Genomic DNA, 21297 nt, shown 5'->3' with positions numbered 1-21297 from the left:
TTTAAAAAAAAATCATCTTCACATCCAACCGGCCTTCTCGCGTCGGTGGTTTTTAGATTCGTCCATCGAAACCATGGAGATTTCATGTGAAAATGTTTTTGGGTTTTTTTTTTCTTAAATTTAAAAACTTTATCATTCCAGGTTTGTATATTTGGTTTTTAACTGCATGAGTTAATCGATCGGCTTGTCGCCCGTTACCAGACTTTCCACTGATAGTGTTTTCGTCCATCATGCTGTATGAGTACTGGATGGAATACTGGGTGTACTTTGAAGTATTTGTGTACTTCAAACCGAAATCAAACCGGTGTAAAGTTTGTTCTCACCTCCTGTTCTGTCCATATGTAAACTATTAATTGTGGCTTAACATTTTCTATGCTTCTGACATTTTTTTTATGCTTTAGCTAGCAATATGTATATAAATATATTCTATGTGCTAACATGGAGAAATAAATGTATCAATAAGTTCCTGTGTTTGCAGTTTCTGTTTCGATTTGCTTCCTCGAGTGTTTGTTTGTTTTTAAAGAAAAGAAAAGGAACATTTATTGGATGAATTGACATTTAATTTTTTTTTAAATGATCAAAGCTTCTTATCGCTTGACTGATTTTTATTTTTGCAGGCTGTTTATTGTGAAGATATGTTTTAAAAAAAATATGATGAATGTTTGGAAATGCAGTAAGTAGAACTTCATAAAGTTTTGTTTGACCTCATGAAGTTTTCTGTAAAATAAACGTGTCATTTTTGTATTGTGGAAAAATGTGCACTGCTGAGAGGAAAAACGTTCCTGGATCTGCACCAAAATGGTGGTTTTTCCTCCTCTTTGCTCCTTTCGTGAGAATCTCTTCAGCTTTTCTTGTCTGATGGGATTTGTTGGGAACAGAAATGCCACCCTGGTTCTTTTGTTAGCCTGTTAAGGTTTTTGATGTCCAGTAAAAGTAAAATTCAGCATGAGGAAGAGGGACGAATGATAATAATACAGGTAGTAATTAAACTCACTAAAAGGAAGAATGGTTTGTGGACTACTTATCAGTCTTACAAGTCAGTAAAAAATCAAATGTTGTCTGATAAACAGTCAAAATGTAACAAAAAGGCTAAATTAGATTGTGTTTTCGAGGACAGAGATGAGTCTCTTCCCTTAGGTATTCCACTGTGTGTTTTATTTATATGTCAGTCTCACAAGTTAGAATATTAGCATCCCGTTGTCATGGACAACGGGATGCAACGGGTTCTATGACAGGCAAGTCACACCCATAATTCATGGAAGCAGGAATAAAATGTTTATATAACAGATATTTTCCTGTTAAGGATACATAATTGTGTACATTAAATTCCATTTGTATTATTTAATTGTCCTAATATTTGCGGCGTGACGGTCAACGAAGGCGGTTTCAGGACGAATCCCGTGGGGGCGGGGCGGGGGAGATCAATCCTGATGTATCCTACGTTTCCCATAATTCGCCGCGCACACGGATATACGTCATCACGCATGACCTTGCACTGCACTCGGCTTCGCTTCCAGATCGGACAAGCATGGCGAATAAAAACCCCGCTGTAAGTGTCCTCGGCTTCCAATCGGCTTCCAATCGATCCCCGTCGCGTTCGTGACTCCTTTGAACCGGTTTGATGTTTCCCGCTCTTTTGTTCGCCGGCTCGTGGACAAATCGGGTCCGTTACACGCGCGAGCTAGCTAAAGCTGCACCCGATGCGAGCTAGCTCACAGGTAAAGTTCTGCTAGCTAGCTGTCAGAAAGCTTCAATTCGGAGTCGTGAAAGGTCGATATGTAGAATGATTCTAGAAAATAATTCCGTATCGATTCGCTCTCAGCTTCGTAATGCTTTTAATTCTCTCTTCTGACCACGAACGAAGCTGAAATCTGACCCGGAGCGTCTGTTTTTAGAGTTTCTTCCAGCAGCTACCGGGCAGGCTGCCCAAAGGGGGGCTGAAGCTGCTGTTGGGCGCCGCGGCTCTGGCCTACGGCGTGAGGGAGGCGACCTACACAGGTGAGCTGGGACAGGTGAACCCTGGCGGGAGGACGGGAGGTGTGAACCCGAACCGCTCCGGTCAGGCGTCCCGGACTTTAATGGGGGGGGGGGGGCTGCTTCTGTTCTCCAGTGGAAGGAGGTCAGAGGGCGATCATCTTCAGCAGGATCGGAGGCATGCAGATGGACACGGTTCTGGCCGAGGGACTCCACTTCAGGTAGGAAGCTCGGTTACTATGGCAACTGATGCAGAGCTTTATTAATGGAGACGCGTGTCGCCAGCTTGGCACCGGTTTGGGCTGGATCCAATGTGCCTGTGGGAGAAGCTGGCCTTAAGTGATGGGACGCTTTAAATGAAGAGCGAGTCGTTAACGGAGGTCAGACGAGTGTTCCTGTTTAGTTTTTCCTGCGGTCTGTTTTTTATTTTTATTTTTCGCGGGTCGTTCTCATTGGTCCAGAAGCTGCTGCGCCCGTAAATGTTGCTTCTCGACGTTTCTTGACGCTGCCTCTGTGTTTTCTTCAGGGTGCCCTGGTTCCAGTATCCCATCATCTACGACATCAGAGCTCGACCCAGGAAGATCTCCTCTCTCACCGGAAGCAAAGGTGAGACGGAGCAAACGCGGGAAACCTACGGGATCTGTCGGCTGACGGTGGAGCCGGTCCGTCCACCAGGTGGCGCAGCCGCTGCGCCTCCTTGAGTTGCTCATAACGCCGTTGCCGCCGCTCTCAGACCTGCAGATGGTGAACATCGGCCTGCGGGTTCTGTCCCGCCCCCTGGCGGGCAACCTGCCCATCCTCTACCAGCAGCTGGGGAAGGACTACGACGAGCGCGTCCTGCCCTCCATCGTCAACGAGGTGCTGAAGAGCGTGGTGGCCAAGTTCAACGCGTCCCAGCTCATCACGCAGCGGGCGCAGGTACCGGGCGTGGCAGGGGTGTAGTATCGCGTTTACGCCGGGGCCCCTCCTGAAACGAAACGCCCCCCCCCCAGGTTTCCCTGCTGATCCGCAGGGAGCTGTTTGAAAGGGCGAAAGACTTCAACATCATCCTGGACGACGTCGCCATCACGGAGCTGAGCTTCAGCCGGGAGTACACCGCCGCCGTCGAGGCCAAACAAGTCGGTGAGGACGCGCGGGGAACCGTCGGATTAACCGTTTAAAGGTTTACCGTCCTGCCGCTAAACTGGGTTTAAATGCGCTTTAAAGGAAAATGACACGGAGTTCACGGAGGGTGTGATTGAGTCGTTGGGTGTTTGTTCCTCTCCAGCCCAGCAGGAGGCGCAACGAGCCCAGTTTTACGTGGAGAAGGCCAAACAGGACCAGAGGCAGAAGATCATCCAGGCTGAAGGAGAGGCTCAGGCTGCGAAGATGGTGAGATCACCGTCAGGACGGGCTCGGCTGCTCTGGGATCAGTTTATTTAGGCTGCAAAGACTGTGAGATCACCGTCGGGACGGGCTCGGCTGCTCTGGGATCAGTTTATTTAGGCTGCAAAGATGACTAGATCACCGTCAGAACGGGCTCGGCTGCTCTGGGATCAGTTTATTTAGGCTGCAAAGACGGCGAGATCACCGTCAGAACGGGCTCAGCTGCTCTGGGATCAGTTTATTTAGGCTGCAAAGACGGCGAGATCACCGTCAGAACGGGCTCGGCTGCTCTGGGATCAGTTTGTTTAGGCTGCAAAGACGGCGAGATCACCGTCAGAACGGGCGGCGAGATCACCGTCAGAACGGGCTCAGCTGGACGAGCTAGGACGGGTTATTTTTACATCTAAACCTGCGTCTTCATCCGACACAGTAAAAGCTGAGGGAGGAAGAGGAGGAAGAAGAGGAGGCGGCGGCATCAGTTCAGACAGGCGGCAGGTCACCTAATCATCGGAGACGAACCCCGATCCAGAATCAAACGTGTGGTTTTAGCTGACAAACTCGGCGGGGGTGGGGGGGGGGGGGTTGCTTGGCTTCCCGCTGCATGTGGACGTTGACCAATCCGCGCAGACGAGCTCCAAATATGCACAAATGACTTTGCGGCGGCTAAACGTGCAGCGACACGCCCGCCATGAACGGCGGCGGCGAGGAACCGGCTGAGCCTGCTGATTAGCCTCTGAATACACTAACTGTGTGTGTGTGTGTGTGTGTGCGTGTGCGTGCGTGTGTGTGTGCGTCCCAGCTGGGCGAGGCCGTGACCAAGAACCCGGGTTACCTGAAGCTCAGGAAGATCCGAGCGGCTCAGAACATCGCCAAGACGGTAAGAAACGGTCTCCTGAGAGACGCCATCGCCGCTGGAACGAAGATTAAAATGTGGATCCCTCACAAACCTGAACCTCCTGAACTCTGCCCCCCCCCCCCCCTCCCCATTATTAGAGCTAATATTTGTCTGATTAGTGGTGCTGATTGGTTCTGCGCCGGCCCACCCCGTCACGCATCAACAGTTGGTTTATAGATTGCTTTTACTGCGAGGCGGCTTCTTCAGGTCCGACCGGCTGGCTGGGGGGGGGGAGGGGGAGGGAGGGGGGAGGGGGGAGGGGGGTCTCCCCGACTCCTCTCAGGTTGCTGAAGCACAATGAACGGCGTTCGGGCCACGCCTTAAACGGCTGAGCCAGAAGCGCTTTCATGTGATGTGAAAGTCGGTTTGCCCGACGGACGTCGTGTGAGTCGCTGGTTTTATTATTGGGGGGGGGGGCAGCGGGGGACGTTTATACGGCGATGTTGTTTGCGTTGTTTTGGCCTTTCAGTGAGGCGGTTTTAGTCCGAGGCCCCGATTGGATCTGGATCAGGACGGCGTTTGTCCTTGAAATAAAAAAAAAAACAGCGGGTAAATTGCTGCAAATGCAGTTCACGTTTGCTCCACCAGGTGGTGCCAAATGAACACTTAAAAAGACAGACGGCTTCGTATTTATTTATTACATTTTCACTTTCAGCTTTAACATTTTCATGAATTAGTTTTCATTCATAAAAACGATGGCGCGGACTCGTCCTTCCTGCCGGAGTAACGGCAACGACCGCTGGTTCTGAAGGTCCGTCAGAACCCGGTGGTTCGTCCCGTTTCGCTGTCGTCATCGGCAAACAGAGAAGGCGTGGAAGCTCCTAAACGAATGTAATTAGCCGTCTTTGATGGGGTAACGTGTCACCGATGATTAAACAAACCGTTCTGGGCGTGTAAACCGGTTCTGGGACGTGAACCCGAGCCGCGGTGGCGCCGTGTTTCCTGTATGTACGCCTCGGCCGCCGTGAATCGGCTCCGTGTCGGCGCTCCACAACGTTCCCATTGTTCCGAGCAGGTTTCCACCCGTGTGTGTGTGTGTGTGTGTGTGTTTGACCTGCAGGTGGCGCAGTCCCAAAACAAAGTGTACCTGAGTGCCGACAGTCTGGTGCTCAACCTGCAGGACAAGGACAACTTCAGGTGAGTCGTCACCCTAGATTTGTGTAATTTGAACATTTAAGGTACAAATGAAACCGTTTAAGATTAGATGTTGGTTGTAGCCGTGAAGCTAACGGTGTTAGCATGGCCCGTTTAAGGACGGCTCGTCAGTGGTCATGTTTCTTCCGTTTCAGTCTGGACCTGAAGTAAGAAGACTCCTCCCACACGTCTGTCGTCATTCCCGCTGGTCCGTTTCTTCATCGCTCATCCGAGGGTCGCGGCGCCGGCTGTTGGGTTCGGAGCTTCCTCCGGGCTTTGGGAGAAGCGATTCTTCCAGCTGATATTTACGTCATTGTCCTTCCTTGTTCCGTCAGCGGAAGTCAGAAGTTTAGTTTACAGTCCATTAAAACAGAACTTAATAATGTCGGCTTCAATTTCATGAATGAAACGAGAGTTTCACTCAAATACACTCGACCGCTGTCCAGAGGGACGACTCCTGAATCACCGTTTCCTTTCACTTCCTGTCGCTGTGAGGCCGCAGGTTAATCTCGCTCTTTATTATAACAGTTGATTCATTATGTTAATGTTATTTTAATTGATCAGTGTCGCAAGGATCTCATGAATCTGTTTGACATGGTTTTGCAGAAAAGTATAATAAACGCCCTTGAAATGTCTCCTTCCTCATTCTCCTCTGTAAAACGTGTTCCAGATATACATGCGAGTATTTAATGTTTAACAGATGTGACTCGTTCGAGAGGGATTTATTCCGTTCTTTTGCACAGGTAATAGCCAGGAAGCTAGTATCGCTAACAAGTTTCAAAACCAGTGACTGGTTTTGGCCTGAAAGCTAGCTAACTATGTTAGGTAGAATTAGCAGCTATTTTAGCCAGGTTGGTTGCTGCTAGCTTAGCCAGGTTTGCTAATGGCGCTTTATTTACTGTGCAAACATGATAAGCACATTTCCCAGAATTCGGTCCAAATCGTTCATGTCAACTGTGGCTCGGCGGTTTTGTGTTTGGTCGTGCTTGCATCAGCATTTTATTGAGTAAAGTGCAATGCTAACAAGATTCAAGGATCGCTGCAAGCTAACGCACCGCTAACATTATTTCAGTATGTTGTTGTGGAGTCGGATTTAAACATGGCTTTACAACACGTCTGTAATATGTAGCGTGTTTATTTGTGTGTACATTTGTCTGTAGCTCATTGAAATGCTAAAATTGAGCAGCAATGCTTGCTAGCGCCTCTGATGCTAAACATTTGAGGCCTTCGGCGCTTTCGTTCAGTCACGTGACCCCTCCCCTCCACAGGGTTCCTACAAAAAAAAAACAATGGCGGCCGAGTTATTTATAGGCCGAGAGAGGAGCTGCAATGCAACCTAACATCTGCAGGAGGAGGAGCTCATTGTGCTCGCAACACAAAGCAAGAGCCTTCATCTTGAGGCTGCGCTCCTTCATAACAATGAAGAAGATGGGGGGAGGGATTCTTTTCCAGGGGGAGGAGGAGGAGGAGGAGGAGGAGGAGGGGAAAATTCACCAAGAAAACAAAATGAAAGAGAGGGCTGGGCAATTGAGGAAGCACGGGATTGGTTTCAGTTCCACGCCCCCCTCGTGTCGAGCTAGCCAATCAGGAGCCTGTGCTCGATTTGAAAAATGCCAAAGAGAGAGAGGAGGAAGAGGAGGAAGAGGAGGAAGGGATGATGAATAATCTGCAGCGGCTGCCGTCCGTGAGAACACAAACACATTTATACAGGAAGGTTCTGTTCGACCTCTGATGATGGCGCGATGACGTCACCGCTCCGGATTCACTTGGATCAGAACCGCGACGAATCTGCCGCTTCGGATCTTAATCCGACCGAACGACCTTCATGGATCATGTCAGGTGATCAGTGTGGCGTCTCAGGTGTTTCTTAATCAATCAAATGTCGGTAAATTATGACGTCACCCAGCAACACCGCCCTCATATATATATTTTAAACACTTTATTTTACTAAAAGTTTGGTAACACTAGACATTTATCAGCAGAAACCAACAAATGAAAGTGCAGATATGAATGTGTCCATTTCCGGGGACACGTCCGGAGGTCAAAGGAGGACATGTCCGGCGGGACGTGTCCTCCTTTGACCGTCCCGTCAGGCTCTAAATGTTTGACCCCGTTCTCTCTCTTTTAATCCGCTGCCGCTTCCTGCTTCGTCTGCAGTGCGCGATTACAATTAGCAGGGGGGGGCAGGGGGGGGCAGGGGAGGGGAAGGGGTGGAGCTATCTGACGCGCTCGCGACTCCGCCCTCTCTCCGCCTCCACCCACCTGTCCCTGATTCCACGGTGCGAAAAAAAACAAGGACGGATTACCGTTCATCTGCTCCGTCGCCATGGAAACACTGACCTCACACTGTGGTGACCGACCGGCAGTCTGGGACTGGTCGCCATGACGACCAGCTCCCGGTGCTGTGCGGTACCAGGCGGGTGGAGAGGAGGAGGAGGAGGAGGAGGAGGCGGGACCGTGGCGCCCCGCAGCGCTGCGGCCAGCAGAGGGCGCTCCGTGCGGCAGAAGCAAACGATAATCATAAGATAACAATTTATTATTGAATTTATTTGCATTACAGTAAATTGTGTGTGTGTGTGTGTGTGTGTGTGTGTGTGTGTGTGGGAACACAACAATCAGGAAGTGAGGATGGACTTCCTGTCCAGCTCGGCGCCGAGGGGGATTTTCTTCTGTTGAAACTTGATGCCTCTAAAGATGAACAGTAGATCGTCCAGTCCTCTGTTTGTTTCTGGCTGCAGCCATCGTGAGAGCGCTGGGGGGTCAAAGGTCGCAGCACCCTGACGGCCTTTTTAAACCGTGTGCTCGCTGCTGTTCCTGCAGCATCGTCGCCGCCGCGGCTCTGATTGGCTGTCTAATAATACCTGATCGGGGCCGACCTGTCGCACCTTTTATTGTGCGAGCGGCTGCCGGCGAGGCTGTGAAGTGTGACGGACGTGTCGGTGGGCTGAGACGCAACAGAACAATGTGCTGGTGAAGAGGCGGAGCCTAAAATAGCTTGAGAGCAATGGGCAAAAGCGTTTTAAATTTGCGGGGGCCCCGCCCTCAGGTACCAGAAATGGCTACCTTCCATTCTAAATGGAACTCTGATCCAGGTTCCAACGAGTTGTGTCAAGTTCTGGGTTTTTTTTTTTGGGGCGTGAAAACACGAAGGAAGTTGAGCGATGGCGTTTCGATGACTTCTGCTTTTCAAAGCAGAAGAAACATCAGAGAAACCCGAAGCCTCTTTCTTCTCTGCCGGCTGGAGTCGGGACTTTTCTTTGCTCCTGACACAGGTGTTCATGTCGGGGGGGGGGGGGGGGGGGGGGGTTGTGGTTTCAGGTGTGTTTTTAAAGAAGCAGGAACCTGTTTGGTGTGTAAAGAAGGTTTCTGAAACGCCACGTGCCCGCTACCGGCTCAAACTGCCGCCAAATACTGACTCTCTGCAGTTCCTTTTTAAAGAGTGGCCTGAAAGAGGGCTCACTATATGGCAGGAAGGTGCTGCATTATTGTGGAGGAGGAGAAGAAGATGTGGACGGTGCGGTTTAACCTCAAAGAAGGGAACCGATGCTGAGCTAGCTCTGTTTCACCGTCTATTTTAACTACCAGCTAATTATCGAACTTGCTAATGCCGCTAAAGGTTCTCATTATAAACACTGATTGCGTCCACCAATCAGAACGAGGTTTGTGAAGGGGCGTGCCTCAGACTTCCTCACGCTTCACATGAACAGGCCTCAAACCGTCCTGAAGAGGAAGATGCTAATGCCCCCCCCCCCCCCCCCCCCCCTCCCGAATCATCCGACAGCCGCCATGCATCCGTCTGTCTTCCTGTCTTCCTCCCTGGAGGTGTCTCACCCCCCCGGCTTTATTAAACCCCGTTAACAGCCACGTTGACACTCGTGTTCAGACGCCTCCGCTCCAGCAGTTAGCTTCGCAGGACTCCCTAGCCGCTAACGCTATCGCCCTGTTAGCTGAAGAAGACGCGTTCTTAAATCACAAACTGGTAAATTTAATTAGTTGTTTGTGCATTTCTCAGGAGGAGCCCTGTTCTTCACCTCCTCCTCCTCCTCCTCCTCCTGCTGTGAGGAGTCCATGTATGGTCTGGGTGGAAACCACCGGAGGGAGCGACTGTTTCCTTTGAGCCTCAGAGGGCGACTGCTTTATTTTTAGAAGCGCAGACTTACTGGCTGCTATAAAGGAGGGCGAGGGGGAACATCTGACGGATGGATCGGCAGGTCCAGCCCCCCCCCCAGCCCCCCCCAGCCTCTGTTCCCCACCGGATCTTCTACATTTCTTTCAGTTTGCGTCACTTTTTTTTCTCTCGTTTCACTTTGGCGGCGTTGAAACGAATGTTTAGGACGCCTCCCACTGGAGGTTGGCTAGGCAACAGGGAGGAAACCCTGGGGTAGAGCTGGGACGCCCCGGAGGGACTACCAACCTCACCAAGACATGGAAGGCCTCGGATCCTCCTGGAGGACCTGGGAATGATCCCTGGGGGGGGGGGGGTCTAGTGTCCTCATTAATCTGCTGCCGCCATGACACGGAGCCAGAAAAGAGGAAGAGGAAGAGGAAGTGGAAGGATGGAGTCGGGTTGGGAGTTCAACGTTCTCCAATCTGGGCGTCCCAAAAAATGACCTCAAACAGGTGTAATCTCTGTTACGCCGCCAGCTAGCAGCTAGCAGCTAGCTCACAAAGGTCAGGTCTGCGGCGTGGCGTCCGGTCGCACCTTACCGCCGGGATACCGGGGACGTTAAACAGCTCCATGCAGGCGTGACCCTCATCCCACGCCACGCTGCTTCGTTATCGGTTCGTTTCATCACCGCTCTGTTTTCTCCGGCGGCACTTCGACCAAACGGCGTTCAGACGGCGATAAACCGACAGGCGTGAGTGGAACTGGATATTTCTGCCCCTCAGGGTGATGAACGACGCTGAATCCAGATCCATCCTGGGATCCGGCTCCGCTCCGGGCTTTCCGTCCTCCTCCTCCTTCTGCTCGGCTTTGGCCGCCATTTCAGGAGCTGCAGAGGCCTGTTCCTGTCATGGAAGAACAAAAGCCGTCCTTGTCTTTGTCCTCGGCGTCTCGCTGCGTTCGCGTTCCGCAGACCGAACGCCGACGGACCCGAAGCAGCGGCGCTCGAAACGGCAAAACGCTCGAAACGACCCCAACGTGCGGCTGAACGTCCACGAGGGCAAAGGTCGGAAGGGCCTTCCCGTCCGTCTGCGTCACATTTAATCCCGTTTCTATTCTGAAAACAGAAGCCGGAGCTGCTTCTGCTTCAGTCCCCATGAAAGTCGGACGCTCTGTAGAGCTTACAAAAGACTTTTTGGGGATGTTTCAAACGTTCTTTGATATTTTTCTTATATCAAAATAAGTAGTTGGATATAAAAGTTTACCGGACGACATCTTGTTTTGTATCTCGGGTGTCTGCGTGACAGAGATCAGTATAATCTGGATCTATAACCTGAATCCACCTCAGATTTTACACCAGAGCAGATAATGAGAGGGAAAAAGGTCTTTGCTCTGTGGAATGGAACCGCCTCACACACACACACACACGCAGAAATAAAGGCCATCCCTATCAAAGGAGCGTTTGATGTCGGTCGGTGTGGGCCGGCTGGGAGGGGACAGACAGCAGGAATACCAAACCTCCTCTGTTAGATGACACTAAATAGAAACACTGCACTTCGACCCGCCCACGCATTAATAACCAGTAACACGAGGGGGGGGTGGGTGCACGTGCGCCACCTGCAGGATTCAGACGTCATTACAGACGAGAGCAGAATGAATCCAGAAGGAACGAGAAACGCGCTCAGAGCGCAGACCTCCACCGAGCAGCTCATTCCCCTCCAAACTGGATTCACACCGTCCACATGGAGATCTGGATCTTCTTACATTTAAATCTGTAAATGGGATTTTAATGTTAAAATTTAATTTTTATTTTACTGACTCCATTCTGGATCCGATCCGGATGAAAGTCGGATCGGAAGTTTGTAATCATTCTTAAAGAAAAAGAGCAAATTATCTCAATTTAGATGCAGTAATATGTATATAATATGTGCTATTTTGATTAAGTTAAACATTATGAAGCATTTAAAATTGTTTAGACGGCCACTACAGGTTGATCGACCCCACCGTAAAAACAATAATGAACTATCGCCACGTAAATTCCGACCAACACACAGATGTGATGACTTAAATACATTCTTAGGGAGAAGCCATTTTAGTTTTTGTGTTATTAGAAGACACAAGTTGTTTATTTATTGTTGATGCTACCTTTCTAACTATTGCTGTGACCTTTCTGTGACCTCGTTTGTTCGCTTATAAGGAATCATTCGGGTTCACTCCTTCCCGTCTCGACCTGAAGACCAAACTGTGGGTCAAACTCCTCAGCATTTTCTTCATGTTGCGATCGACTGTGCGTTTCTGAGCGACACCCCGATCAATAGAGACGTTTCATCTCCACCCTCGGCTCCTTGTTAACGTGCCTGAAGGACACCCGGAGACTGTCCTTTGTCTCCAGCGCATAAAAGACGTCTGTCCTCTGCGTTGAGGCTCATTATCACGAGAATGATTCACAGGTCAAATAGTTACACACAAAGAAATGAAATGCAAACATTAATGTATCCATAAATAGATCATTAAAACGTCCGAGAATTAAATAGTGGCTGGTGGTGAACTAAAAGAAACAAATAAACAAATACTTTTTTTTTTTTAAGCGTATCATCTGCAGTTTGATGCTGAAAGTGAACACGAGGGGGCAGCAGATACAGAAAGTGATGCTGCTGCAAGAAGCACTGGGGCTGCGAGTACCACTACCACAACTACTAGTACTGCAACTAACTACTAACTACAATAACTACTACCACTACTACAGTTATGACTTATTTGCAGTACTATTAACTACTACCATTTTACTAGTTATGACTACTCGGTTAGATCAACATCTGCCATTTGACGGGAAGAGAGATAATGTAATAAATCAATCACCACAGATACAGTAAATTAAACTACACAACACGTTTAAATACTTTTGTCCTGTACTGTACTTCCGACCGCGGCCACTAGATGGAGCCACAGACTTGAGCTTCTCCTCCCAGACCGAGACGGGGTGAATACTTCAGTGAACATGGACTGGGTTATAACTTAAGTGTGTGTGTGTGTGTGTGTGTGTGTGTAAGAACACCGATCATTAATAAACATTAAATCCTGTCGGTTTGTCAGAGATTTAAATCATTAATGAAGTTAAGCTGCTGTGCATTGTGGGTAAATCTCACAGACAGCGGAGACACATGGTTTCTGCTGCTGCAGAAGATTTATTTCTGTTGATGGCCTGTCAAACAGTATGATCAGTTTTCTGATTGATCTGTAGACTGTGATCAATGCACATGAATAGATCTATCACACACATCGGGATGTGCAGCAGCCTTCCTCTTCCTCCTCCTCCTCCTCCTCAGTCACAAGGAGTCCCCGACGGGACGGAGGACTGGGAAACGGTGAGGAAGAAGATCCACCATCCTAAAACTACATACCTGAACCTCGGTGACGACGACAGATCAATAATTATAGATAAAATATTGATAGAGTTACAGTGATCCATGAATCATCCTTTTAATGAAGTTATCAGAGACATTACACACTGACTGATGACATCATCGTGTGTGTGTGTGTGTGAGTGTGTGTGTGTGTGTGTGTGTGTGTGTGTGTGCGCGCATCCATCTGCCTGCTGCAGGACTGTATATAGAGATCAATAATTAAACACGGCTAATGGACTACAGCCAGGGACATCTGTCTGACTGTGTGTGTGTGTGTGTGTGTGATGGGACTGAGCATGCTCAGTTCAGCGATATCATAACGAGGTCAGAGCCTCAGTTTGACCTGGTGACCTCCACAATTTAATTATTAAAACGAGTGTCGTTTAAACTAGTACTGTTACTAGTACTACTACTAGTAGTAAACATATTTGTACTGACACATAGATTCAAAAAAATAAATTATAGCCCTATATGTCATACTATATCGGTAGAAGGATGCTGAGGATGGAACTGCCAGGGGACAGGGCTAGAGGACGACCCAGGAGAAGAGACATGGACGTAGTGAGGGAGGACACTGGCTGGTGTTGGGGAGGACGATGCTGTAGCGACCCCTCATGGGACGAGCTGAAAGTACAGCGGTGGCCTGTTGAGGTGGGCTCCATGGTGGTTGCAGCTTCCAGCAGCTGCCTCTAGGGGTCTCCGGTACCAGGTGGTGCTTTTGAGCTGTTGTCTGTTCCAGGTGAATGGAGTCATACCATAGATTGGATAGCACTTCAATCTGATTGGACAACTAAATCACTAGGGGGGAGTCAATTAAATGGGCTGCCCCCCCCCCCCCAGCGAGAGTTTGGACCCAACACCTCCTATTGTTATGTGTGAGTCCATGGCCGCCTGGAAGTCCTCACACTCACTCTCTTTTCACGCTAATGTGGCGGCACAAAGACAGGTAATGCTTATATTGGAGTGGAAATGGTTCATATCAAACTGTGTATGCATGTGTGTGTGTGTGTGTGTGTGGGGGGGGGGGGGGGGGGGTCTTCACTCTGAAGCAGTGAAGAATTTAATAAAATGTAAATGAGGATTAATCCTCCTCCTCCTACTGCTACACCATATAAAGACAGACTATGGAAGGAGCCATTACTCTCACACAATACGCCATGAGTCACACCGACCAATAGGAGGCAGAGGAGTGAGTTTGATCACCTGAGATATTCCTTTAATAAATATTTGATTGATTGAATATGAATGTTTAACAGTGTCATCCACAGAGCAACAGTCTGAACAATTGAAGCAACTTTGTTGAAGAAAATTGAGAAAAAAACTGAAGGTGAATTGATTAAAAAAAATATGGGTCAAAGCACATGTCCTTGCGGTGCACCTTTAAAAAATACTTTAAAATACTTGTTGTGATGTCTTGTCTTTTTGTGTATTGTTTTAGCCATACTGGACCAGATGGATTTAAGTCCTTTCTGAGGTGAAGAATGAACACCTGCACCTGCTGATGAAGATCATAGGATACGATTGAACGCTCCAGAACGGGAGGTAAAGGTGAGAGGGTCTCTTTTTCTTCTCTTATCAATCGTCTTTGTGTTGATCCTTGTTCTTTCACCTCTGCGCAGTCGTTTCCATCGCTCTCTTTGTCCCCTTCACACAGAAGCCTCTTCTTTTCAGAAGTGTCACGCATTTAAATGTATTTTCAACACCTTTGATGTCTAAACGTGTCAAAACAAAATCACCGTGACGTCTCGGAACCAGGGTCATCAGCCTTAATAATGAACAAGCAGCATGTTAGCAGGGTGCTAGCAAAAAAAAAAGTTAGCATTTCGGCTAGTTAGCTATCAAACGATATCTAGCTTCGATATACATCATCATTTATGAATTTATTAGACTTCACAATTCATTTTACAGGCGAATGAATTGCTAAATGCTACTGTCGGAATTGTGATAACTGGGCCACTTTATCTCCTTGTGCAGGGAACGCTCAGTTCCCGTTACTGGTTCGTCTCGGGTTTCTGGTATTCAGTAATTAGACGCTACGTTTTGATATCTGTCCTTGAACTGCGGTAAACGTTTTCAGACTGTTTCAGTCACATTCACACCATTTCATGAGTTAACCTGTTGTAATATCAGTAAACACAAAGTAAACTCTTGCCCCTGCAGAACCTACATGCTAGCTGACCGCCAGCTGAGGCGAGTTGGCTCACGACTTTCTCCACGTCGATGCTAGCCGTGTTGCTTTGTAGCATCGAGGGCTGATGATTCTGATGTTTAGCAGTGATTGAGCGGCTAATGTGGCTAACACACCTTAGAATTTGTGGTTTTAGTACTAACTGCGCTATTGGTAGTGAAGTTAACCAATAGAACAAGTGTTTTGGGGGCTGGAGGAGGACGATTGGAGGAAAAGGAGGACAGGGGAAGGAGTCGAGGAAGGTTTTTGTCTCGGCTTGTTCTTCCAAACAGAATTCCAGCTTTAAATGTGGAGCCTCGGGCTAAGGGCTTATAAAGCTGCAGAAAGCACTGACTGAGGGTGTGTTTGTCTCAGACTTGCAGATGGACGTGACTTGTAGAGTCATCGTAACAAGACAGCCACGGCTGCTCCGAGTGTTTATGTGTCCATCGATCCTCCAGTATCGTTTGTCACCTGCACCTTTGAATTTTTACCGTTTTTTCAGCAGAGGCTAATAATCAGACGTTATTTATGCGTTGCAGAGAGTCAGTTTACAGGTCCTGGTCTATCTATGCCACCTGGTCCTAGTCTCATATCTGTATCTCCTGGTCTAGTATCTATGTCTCCAGGTCCTAGTCTAGTTTATATGTCTCCTGGTAATAGTCTAGTACCAAATGTCTGCTGGTCCGGCTCTTGTATACACTTGTAACTAGAAACGATTTATAAAACGACATTTTTTTCCTGCAATGTTCAATTTGGGGTTCAGTGTCTTGCCCAAGGACACTTCGACCCGTGGACCGTCAAAGCCGAGACTTCGAACCACTGACCTATCGATTGCTGGACGACCCGCTCTACCACAGCCGCGCCATGTAATGAGAGCTGCGTCTTTGCGTCTGTCGTTATGACCTGTTTATTCCTCTCCATGCACCCGTGAAGTACCCAGGCGTGATCCAATTCAGCACCACGCCAACCGGGAACAATCTGGATTCAGGTGTTTTAACCATAGCATCATTCGGGGTTCTGTTACATAAAGCACTTGATCAAAGGTAAAACAGGAAGCGGCAGATATTCACTGTCAGTCAGGCTGTAGTAAATATCTGTTTCTAATAGAACCGGACATCATTTTTAATGTAAAAACCCTCTCTGAGTTGAGCTTTATATGCTTATAGTCTTAATGAAATATATCAAAACGGTGACAGAAGGGCGTTTGATAAGGGAAAGTGCAAAGACAGGCCGAGGTGACGATCACTGATCTCTCCCTCCTCTGAGCGATGGCATCATGTCCTTGCCGGACTGATCGATGGAGTGAGAGAGGATTCGTTCAACGCCAGGAAGTCTGATCACAGGAAACGGGCAGAGAGAGAGAGAGAGAGAGAGCGCTTGTGGGCGAGTAAGCAGGATGTCAGAGTCATGTGACCTGTGGAGGAAGATGAAGAGAGACAGAAGAAGGCTGTTGATAATAAAGAGGACAAAAGGATGAGGAGAAACAGCCTTTATCAAATTCAGCTGCGATCTAAGAGTTCCCTCCTTTAATTGAAATGAGTTATTTATTAAATTGTCTTTTTTTATTTTATTTTTTACCAATTTTTTACGTTGTCTGCCAATGTTCTGCTTGGAAAAACTGCTTTTTGCCGTCCCGTTTTACTTCCTGTTAACGTACGCTTCACATTTCCTGTCTGGAGCGACTGCGACCGGCTCACCTGGAGATCACAGGCAGCCAATCACGGGCAGCCAATCACGGGCCGCCAATCACAGGTGATAAAGACAATGGCGGTTGTTGGAGCAGCACATTTGTGACCATGGAGAGAATCTCAACATGATGGATGCAGCGCTCTCCTCCTCTCCTTCATTTATCCATCCGTCCGTCCATCGGTCCGTGCATAGACAGGTATCATGTGTGGACAGACAGGATTACAAGTTGATCACGTATTGATCAGCGAATGCCACTGAGCAGACTGCGGTTTCTGCAGACTCCCTGATCCCTGAAGTTTCAGTGCAGCAGGTTCAAACATGTCCGCCGCTGGAGGACCGACGCACCGGGAAGTCTTCATCTCCTGACTCGTTTCCTTTCAGTCTGGTCTCGACCAATGGGATCGCCCGTGGAGAAACCAGAAACAAGCCGGTTCTGACGCTTCTCTCTTTCTGTTTGCAGCCGCACCTAATCATGCAGATCGCATTTATCCCTGCAGGGTGAGCTGCAACGCCGGATCGGCACCGGATCCGGGGAGCTACCGGTACACACATCGTGTGGACAAAATGATCGGGACATCGGGCACCCACAGGAACTTCCATATCTCATTCTGAATTCTTCACTGGAACAAAGTCCAAACCCAAACAAAGTCTGCCGGACGGCGTTCCGCCCGGCGATGTAAGGCTGCACGCAGCCGCTCAGCCGTGGAGACCCGTTCCACGAAGCGCCCGGCGTGTTCCCTCTGTGCTGATGTCGATGCCGGAGGAAGTTTGGAACTCTGAAGTTACTGGACAAAGAAATTCACTTTATGCACAGACCAGGGTCAGGAATAACTTTATTAATCCCTTGGGAAGGCAGCTCCCTCGGGGAAATGAAGGTTCCAGCAGCATCAAAGTAGGGAACATAAAATATACATCAATACACAAATATGTTTGTGACTATTTACATGTGTATGTAATTATACACACAACTGATTATTAGTTACTCCTCCTCCCCCCAACTGAGGAGATGTGAATGATTAGATAGATAGATAGATACTTTATTAATCCTTATATAAATTCTGTATTAAACCTGTGTCGACACAGACACCAGATTAAGTCGTATTTAAATCATATTCTACTTCAATGATGTAAATATGCTGTTAATCAAATTACAGTATACCTGATCAATTTCTACTTTAGGACCCCTGCTCTCCCGTGGCTCTGGGGCCTCGAAGCTAATCCAGTATTGCCTTGGAGGCGAGTGTTGCTCCATTTAACCTCTTCATCTGTAAACAGTAGGTCAGCCCCCCCCCCCCCCTCCTCCTCCTCCTCCTCCTCCTCCTCCTCCTCCTCATGTCTCCTCCCATCCCTTCTGTCGGCATGGACACACGCGGAATCACCGGAAACACAGAAAACTCTTGTTTATAGAAATAGCGTAGATTGAAATGCATTTCAAACATATTTTGCGTCAGAGATGTTAAAAAAAGAAATTTCACTCTGTTTTCGAGTACAGCTTTGAAAAATATGATTATTAACAATTAAAAAAAAGGTTGTCACACGAAAATGTAAAAAGAGACCGAATACTATTGCAGAACATCAAAGCACCATATTTAACTGGAAACAGCACAGACCACTAAGATGGACATTTAATTGTTTTTCTCTTATTTTGAACTTTATTAGAATAGAAATAGAAGGCTTCCTATACTATTTCTATTCTATTCTATTTATTTCAGAAAAGTTGGGACAGTGGGAACAAAAGACGGGAAAAGAATTGTAAAATAATGTTTCGCTACATAAAACTGCAAAGAATTTGTGGATTTGCTCGAACGGCGTCTAAGAATGCGAAGAGAACGGATTTGAAACCTGATCACTTGGGCCACATTCAGAGCTGGTCTGGCTCCACATTCATTTAGCAGTGTGAATGCTAATGTGAACGCTCCCTTTGCCATTCGGTTCACTGTCATGCAAACGTTTAGACTCTCTTATCTGCGAGGGAGGCGACAAATGTGTGAACCACAAAATCGCCAGAGCCCTGAGAAAAGTAACTTTAATAAACTGCGATGACACCATTTTGAGATTTGTTGATTCAGGAACAACATTATTGTTCTTGTTAATTTTTCAACTCGACAGTTGTGCGAAAAGAACAACAAACTCTGATACCGACGCTGAATCGTGTGCAGCGGGCACCGGAGTGAAACCGGTCCTAATTTTGAATTCAATTCACATAAGAATTTTTTTTTTTACAAAAAAGGTAAATTCCGACAAAAAATTTTTTTTGCCACTTTTGGCCCTGAATTCTTAAATTAGGCTTCTTAACGTCCCAGTGAGAACACGCTGCGCAGTCAAAACGCGGTAGGGGGGTTTGCTTGCGTTGAAGGACTACTTGTCGCAGCTCTGCTCGATAACCTGGTTGAATATTTTATAAAACGGCTCCATGAAACGAGAAGGGCTCGGCTTCAACAGGCAGATACACGAATGTGTTTCTCAGAGATCATGGCGGCTAAAGGGAAATGTAACGAAGTGAAACTCTACACTGACGCTGCACGCAGACGAACGCGGTCCACATCCGCGATCCGCCGCCATATTATGCAGCGCGCCGACGGAGCCCAGTTTGAATTGACTGACGTCCCGACTGGCCAATCAGCGTTCACCGTTTGTCAACGATGTGTTTATTCCACTCATCCGACCAATCGGAGTGGCCCTCCACGGCCGAGTGCGTCATCAGTGTAGAATGTGAATGTGGGCCGACTGTTGCCGACCGGACCACACTCTGCTGCTCCCCATCCCCCCCCACCGCGAGTGCGCAATGGCGGCTTCATGTGTGCCGCTTTGTCCTTCTCATGTTCAGCTTGTAAAAGCCATGTGTTCAAAACTCGGTAAGGAAAAATACGTGTTTGCCCTTGTGTTTCATAAGAATGCGTGTCGGCTCATGAGCACAGAAGTATTTTTTTTTTAGCTCACTTTGTTCTCATCGCATGTCTGTTGTGTCGCACTGCTTTCTTCCCCTCCGCCACGACGCTAGCTCGGTTCTAACAATGGCGATGGAGGAAATGAAGCGCCAGCACTGAACTGCCCGCCTGTACACACTGCACCCCAGGAACAATTTATTTAAAAAAAATTTTTACGTTTAATTGTTTTTAATAGTGCGTCGACCTTGGCGCATAAATTTATGTAAAAAAAACAAAAAAACGACAGTGTCAAGTACGCACATCCAGATTTTCCAAAATGGACGTCGGCAAGGGGAGGGGCGACGATTAAGGGCCGTGAAAATACATGGCGGCGGTGTTTTTCATTCTTCAGAACTTTAACGTGATTGATCGTGTTCACCAGGCAACTTGCTCGGTGGCAGAAACGACCGTAAAGGCATTAATCCACCGGAAAATGTCCGCGTAGCCGGTATTTAGCCTGTTTTTCACCGTCCGAGGACCGATTCCCCTGTCGCCTCGGTGGGCGGGAAAAGAGGACCGTAGCCGCGGCTTGACTCGACCAGATGAACATCAATCAATCAAATTATGACACACGTCAACCGAAGCGATGCTTGTTCCGGTACATTCGGTCCTGAACTCGGTGTAAACCGGCTTTTCTCGGTTCCGTAGTGTACCGGACGCCCCCCCGGGGTAAACATTAAGTGTCTTTTCTTGCGTTTAATCGCTTCTGATCGTTGTATTTCATCTTGAGGAAGGACAGTCGCAGCGTCGGACAGGAGGGGGGGGGGGCGTGGTCTCCGCGTTTAGAAACTCTATCCATTGTTCCACCCCGACGCGCGAGAGAACACCTCTGTGGAGCTCTTCAGCCAATCGGCGGCGGCCGACTTTTCCCCGAGCTCCTCCCACGGCGCATATTAGCGGGCCGGCCGTGAGCAGCAGCGGCCACTGGCACACGACAGTCCGATCCATCCGCGACGCCGACGAGACGGATTTACTTTATTCAACCTTTCATTTCCAAACCGTCCTTTTTATTTTAGTGAACAGAAACAATGTCGGACACAAAAATCGATGCCTGCCCGGAGCCCTCAACCAAGGTGAGCCTCCTCTCTCTCTCCTCCCGCGGGGGGGCGAGCAGCGCGTCGTTTACCGGAGATTAAAAGCTTGTTCCAAGGTCCAACCGCGATTCTGAGGAAAAAACCTTCCGGGCGCCGCTTCGCGCTCTTTCGGACCGCGGAGAGCCGAATGAGCGCCGGGCTGGAGGTTCTCGGTTACCGCGGTCTCATTGTCCGGTCTGCGCGGGTTCTTTGTTTATACGCGCGGCTCGGTTCGGGTCCGAGCCCCGGAGACTTGTCCGTTTTTCGGCGGAGCGTTCCCGAGCCCGGATCCGGACGCTCCGGCGGCTGCTGCCGCATTTATTCCGTATCTGTGGGGTAATCGGATTGAGATAAATCCATCTTGTATTTAAGATAAACGTTCCGTGCGGGTCTGATCTATTAATACATCCCAGCCCGAGCTTGCGGGGTTACGCGTCCCGCTCCTGCGTGAAGTTGCTGCGTTTGAATGGAGACCGGCGGTGCGTGATTCGGGGCAACTTTCGGGGACTTCGCCGTCGGAACGGATTTGTTTTATTTCCGTGCGCCGGTCTCAACCTGCGG

At 48.5% G+C, this 21297-nt stretch overlaps 1 protein-coding gene across 1 annotated transcript; it reads left to right on the top strand.

The window, feature by feature from the left end:
• The first annotated feature begins 1511 nt into the window (after positions 1–1511).
• LOC137904436 (prohibitin-2-like) lies at positions 1512–5997 on the top strand. Its single transcript, XM_068748615.1, has 10 exons — positions 1512–1549; positions 1896–1998; positions 2111–2195; positions 2501–2580; positions 2708–2892; positions 2967–3096; positions 3242–3345; positions 4139–4216; positions 5295–5371; positions 5524–5997. The coding sequence occupies exons 1-10, from the start codon at positions 1529–1531 to the stop codon at positions 5537–5539; spliced, it is 879 nt and encodes a 292-aa protein (XP_068604716.1). The 5' UTR covers positions 1512–1528; the 3' UTR covers positions 5540–5997.
• The last annotated feature ends 15300 nt before the right edge of the window (positions 5998–21297 follow it).

The sequence above is a fragment of the Brachionichthys hirsutus genome, chromosome 15 (assembly GCF_040956055.1).
Source record: "Brachionichthys hirsutus isolate HB-005 chromosome 15, CSIRO-AGI_Bhir_v1, whole genome shotgun sequence".
NCBI classification, from domain to species: Eukaryota; Metazoa; Chordata; class Actinopteri; order Lophiiformes; family Brachionichthyidae; genus Brachionichthys; species Brachionichthys hirsutus.
Note: the sequence above shows the minus strand (reverse complement) of the source record. Positions and strands in the feature narration are given on the sequence as shown.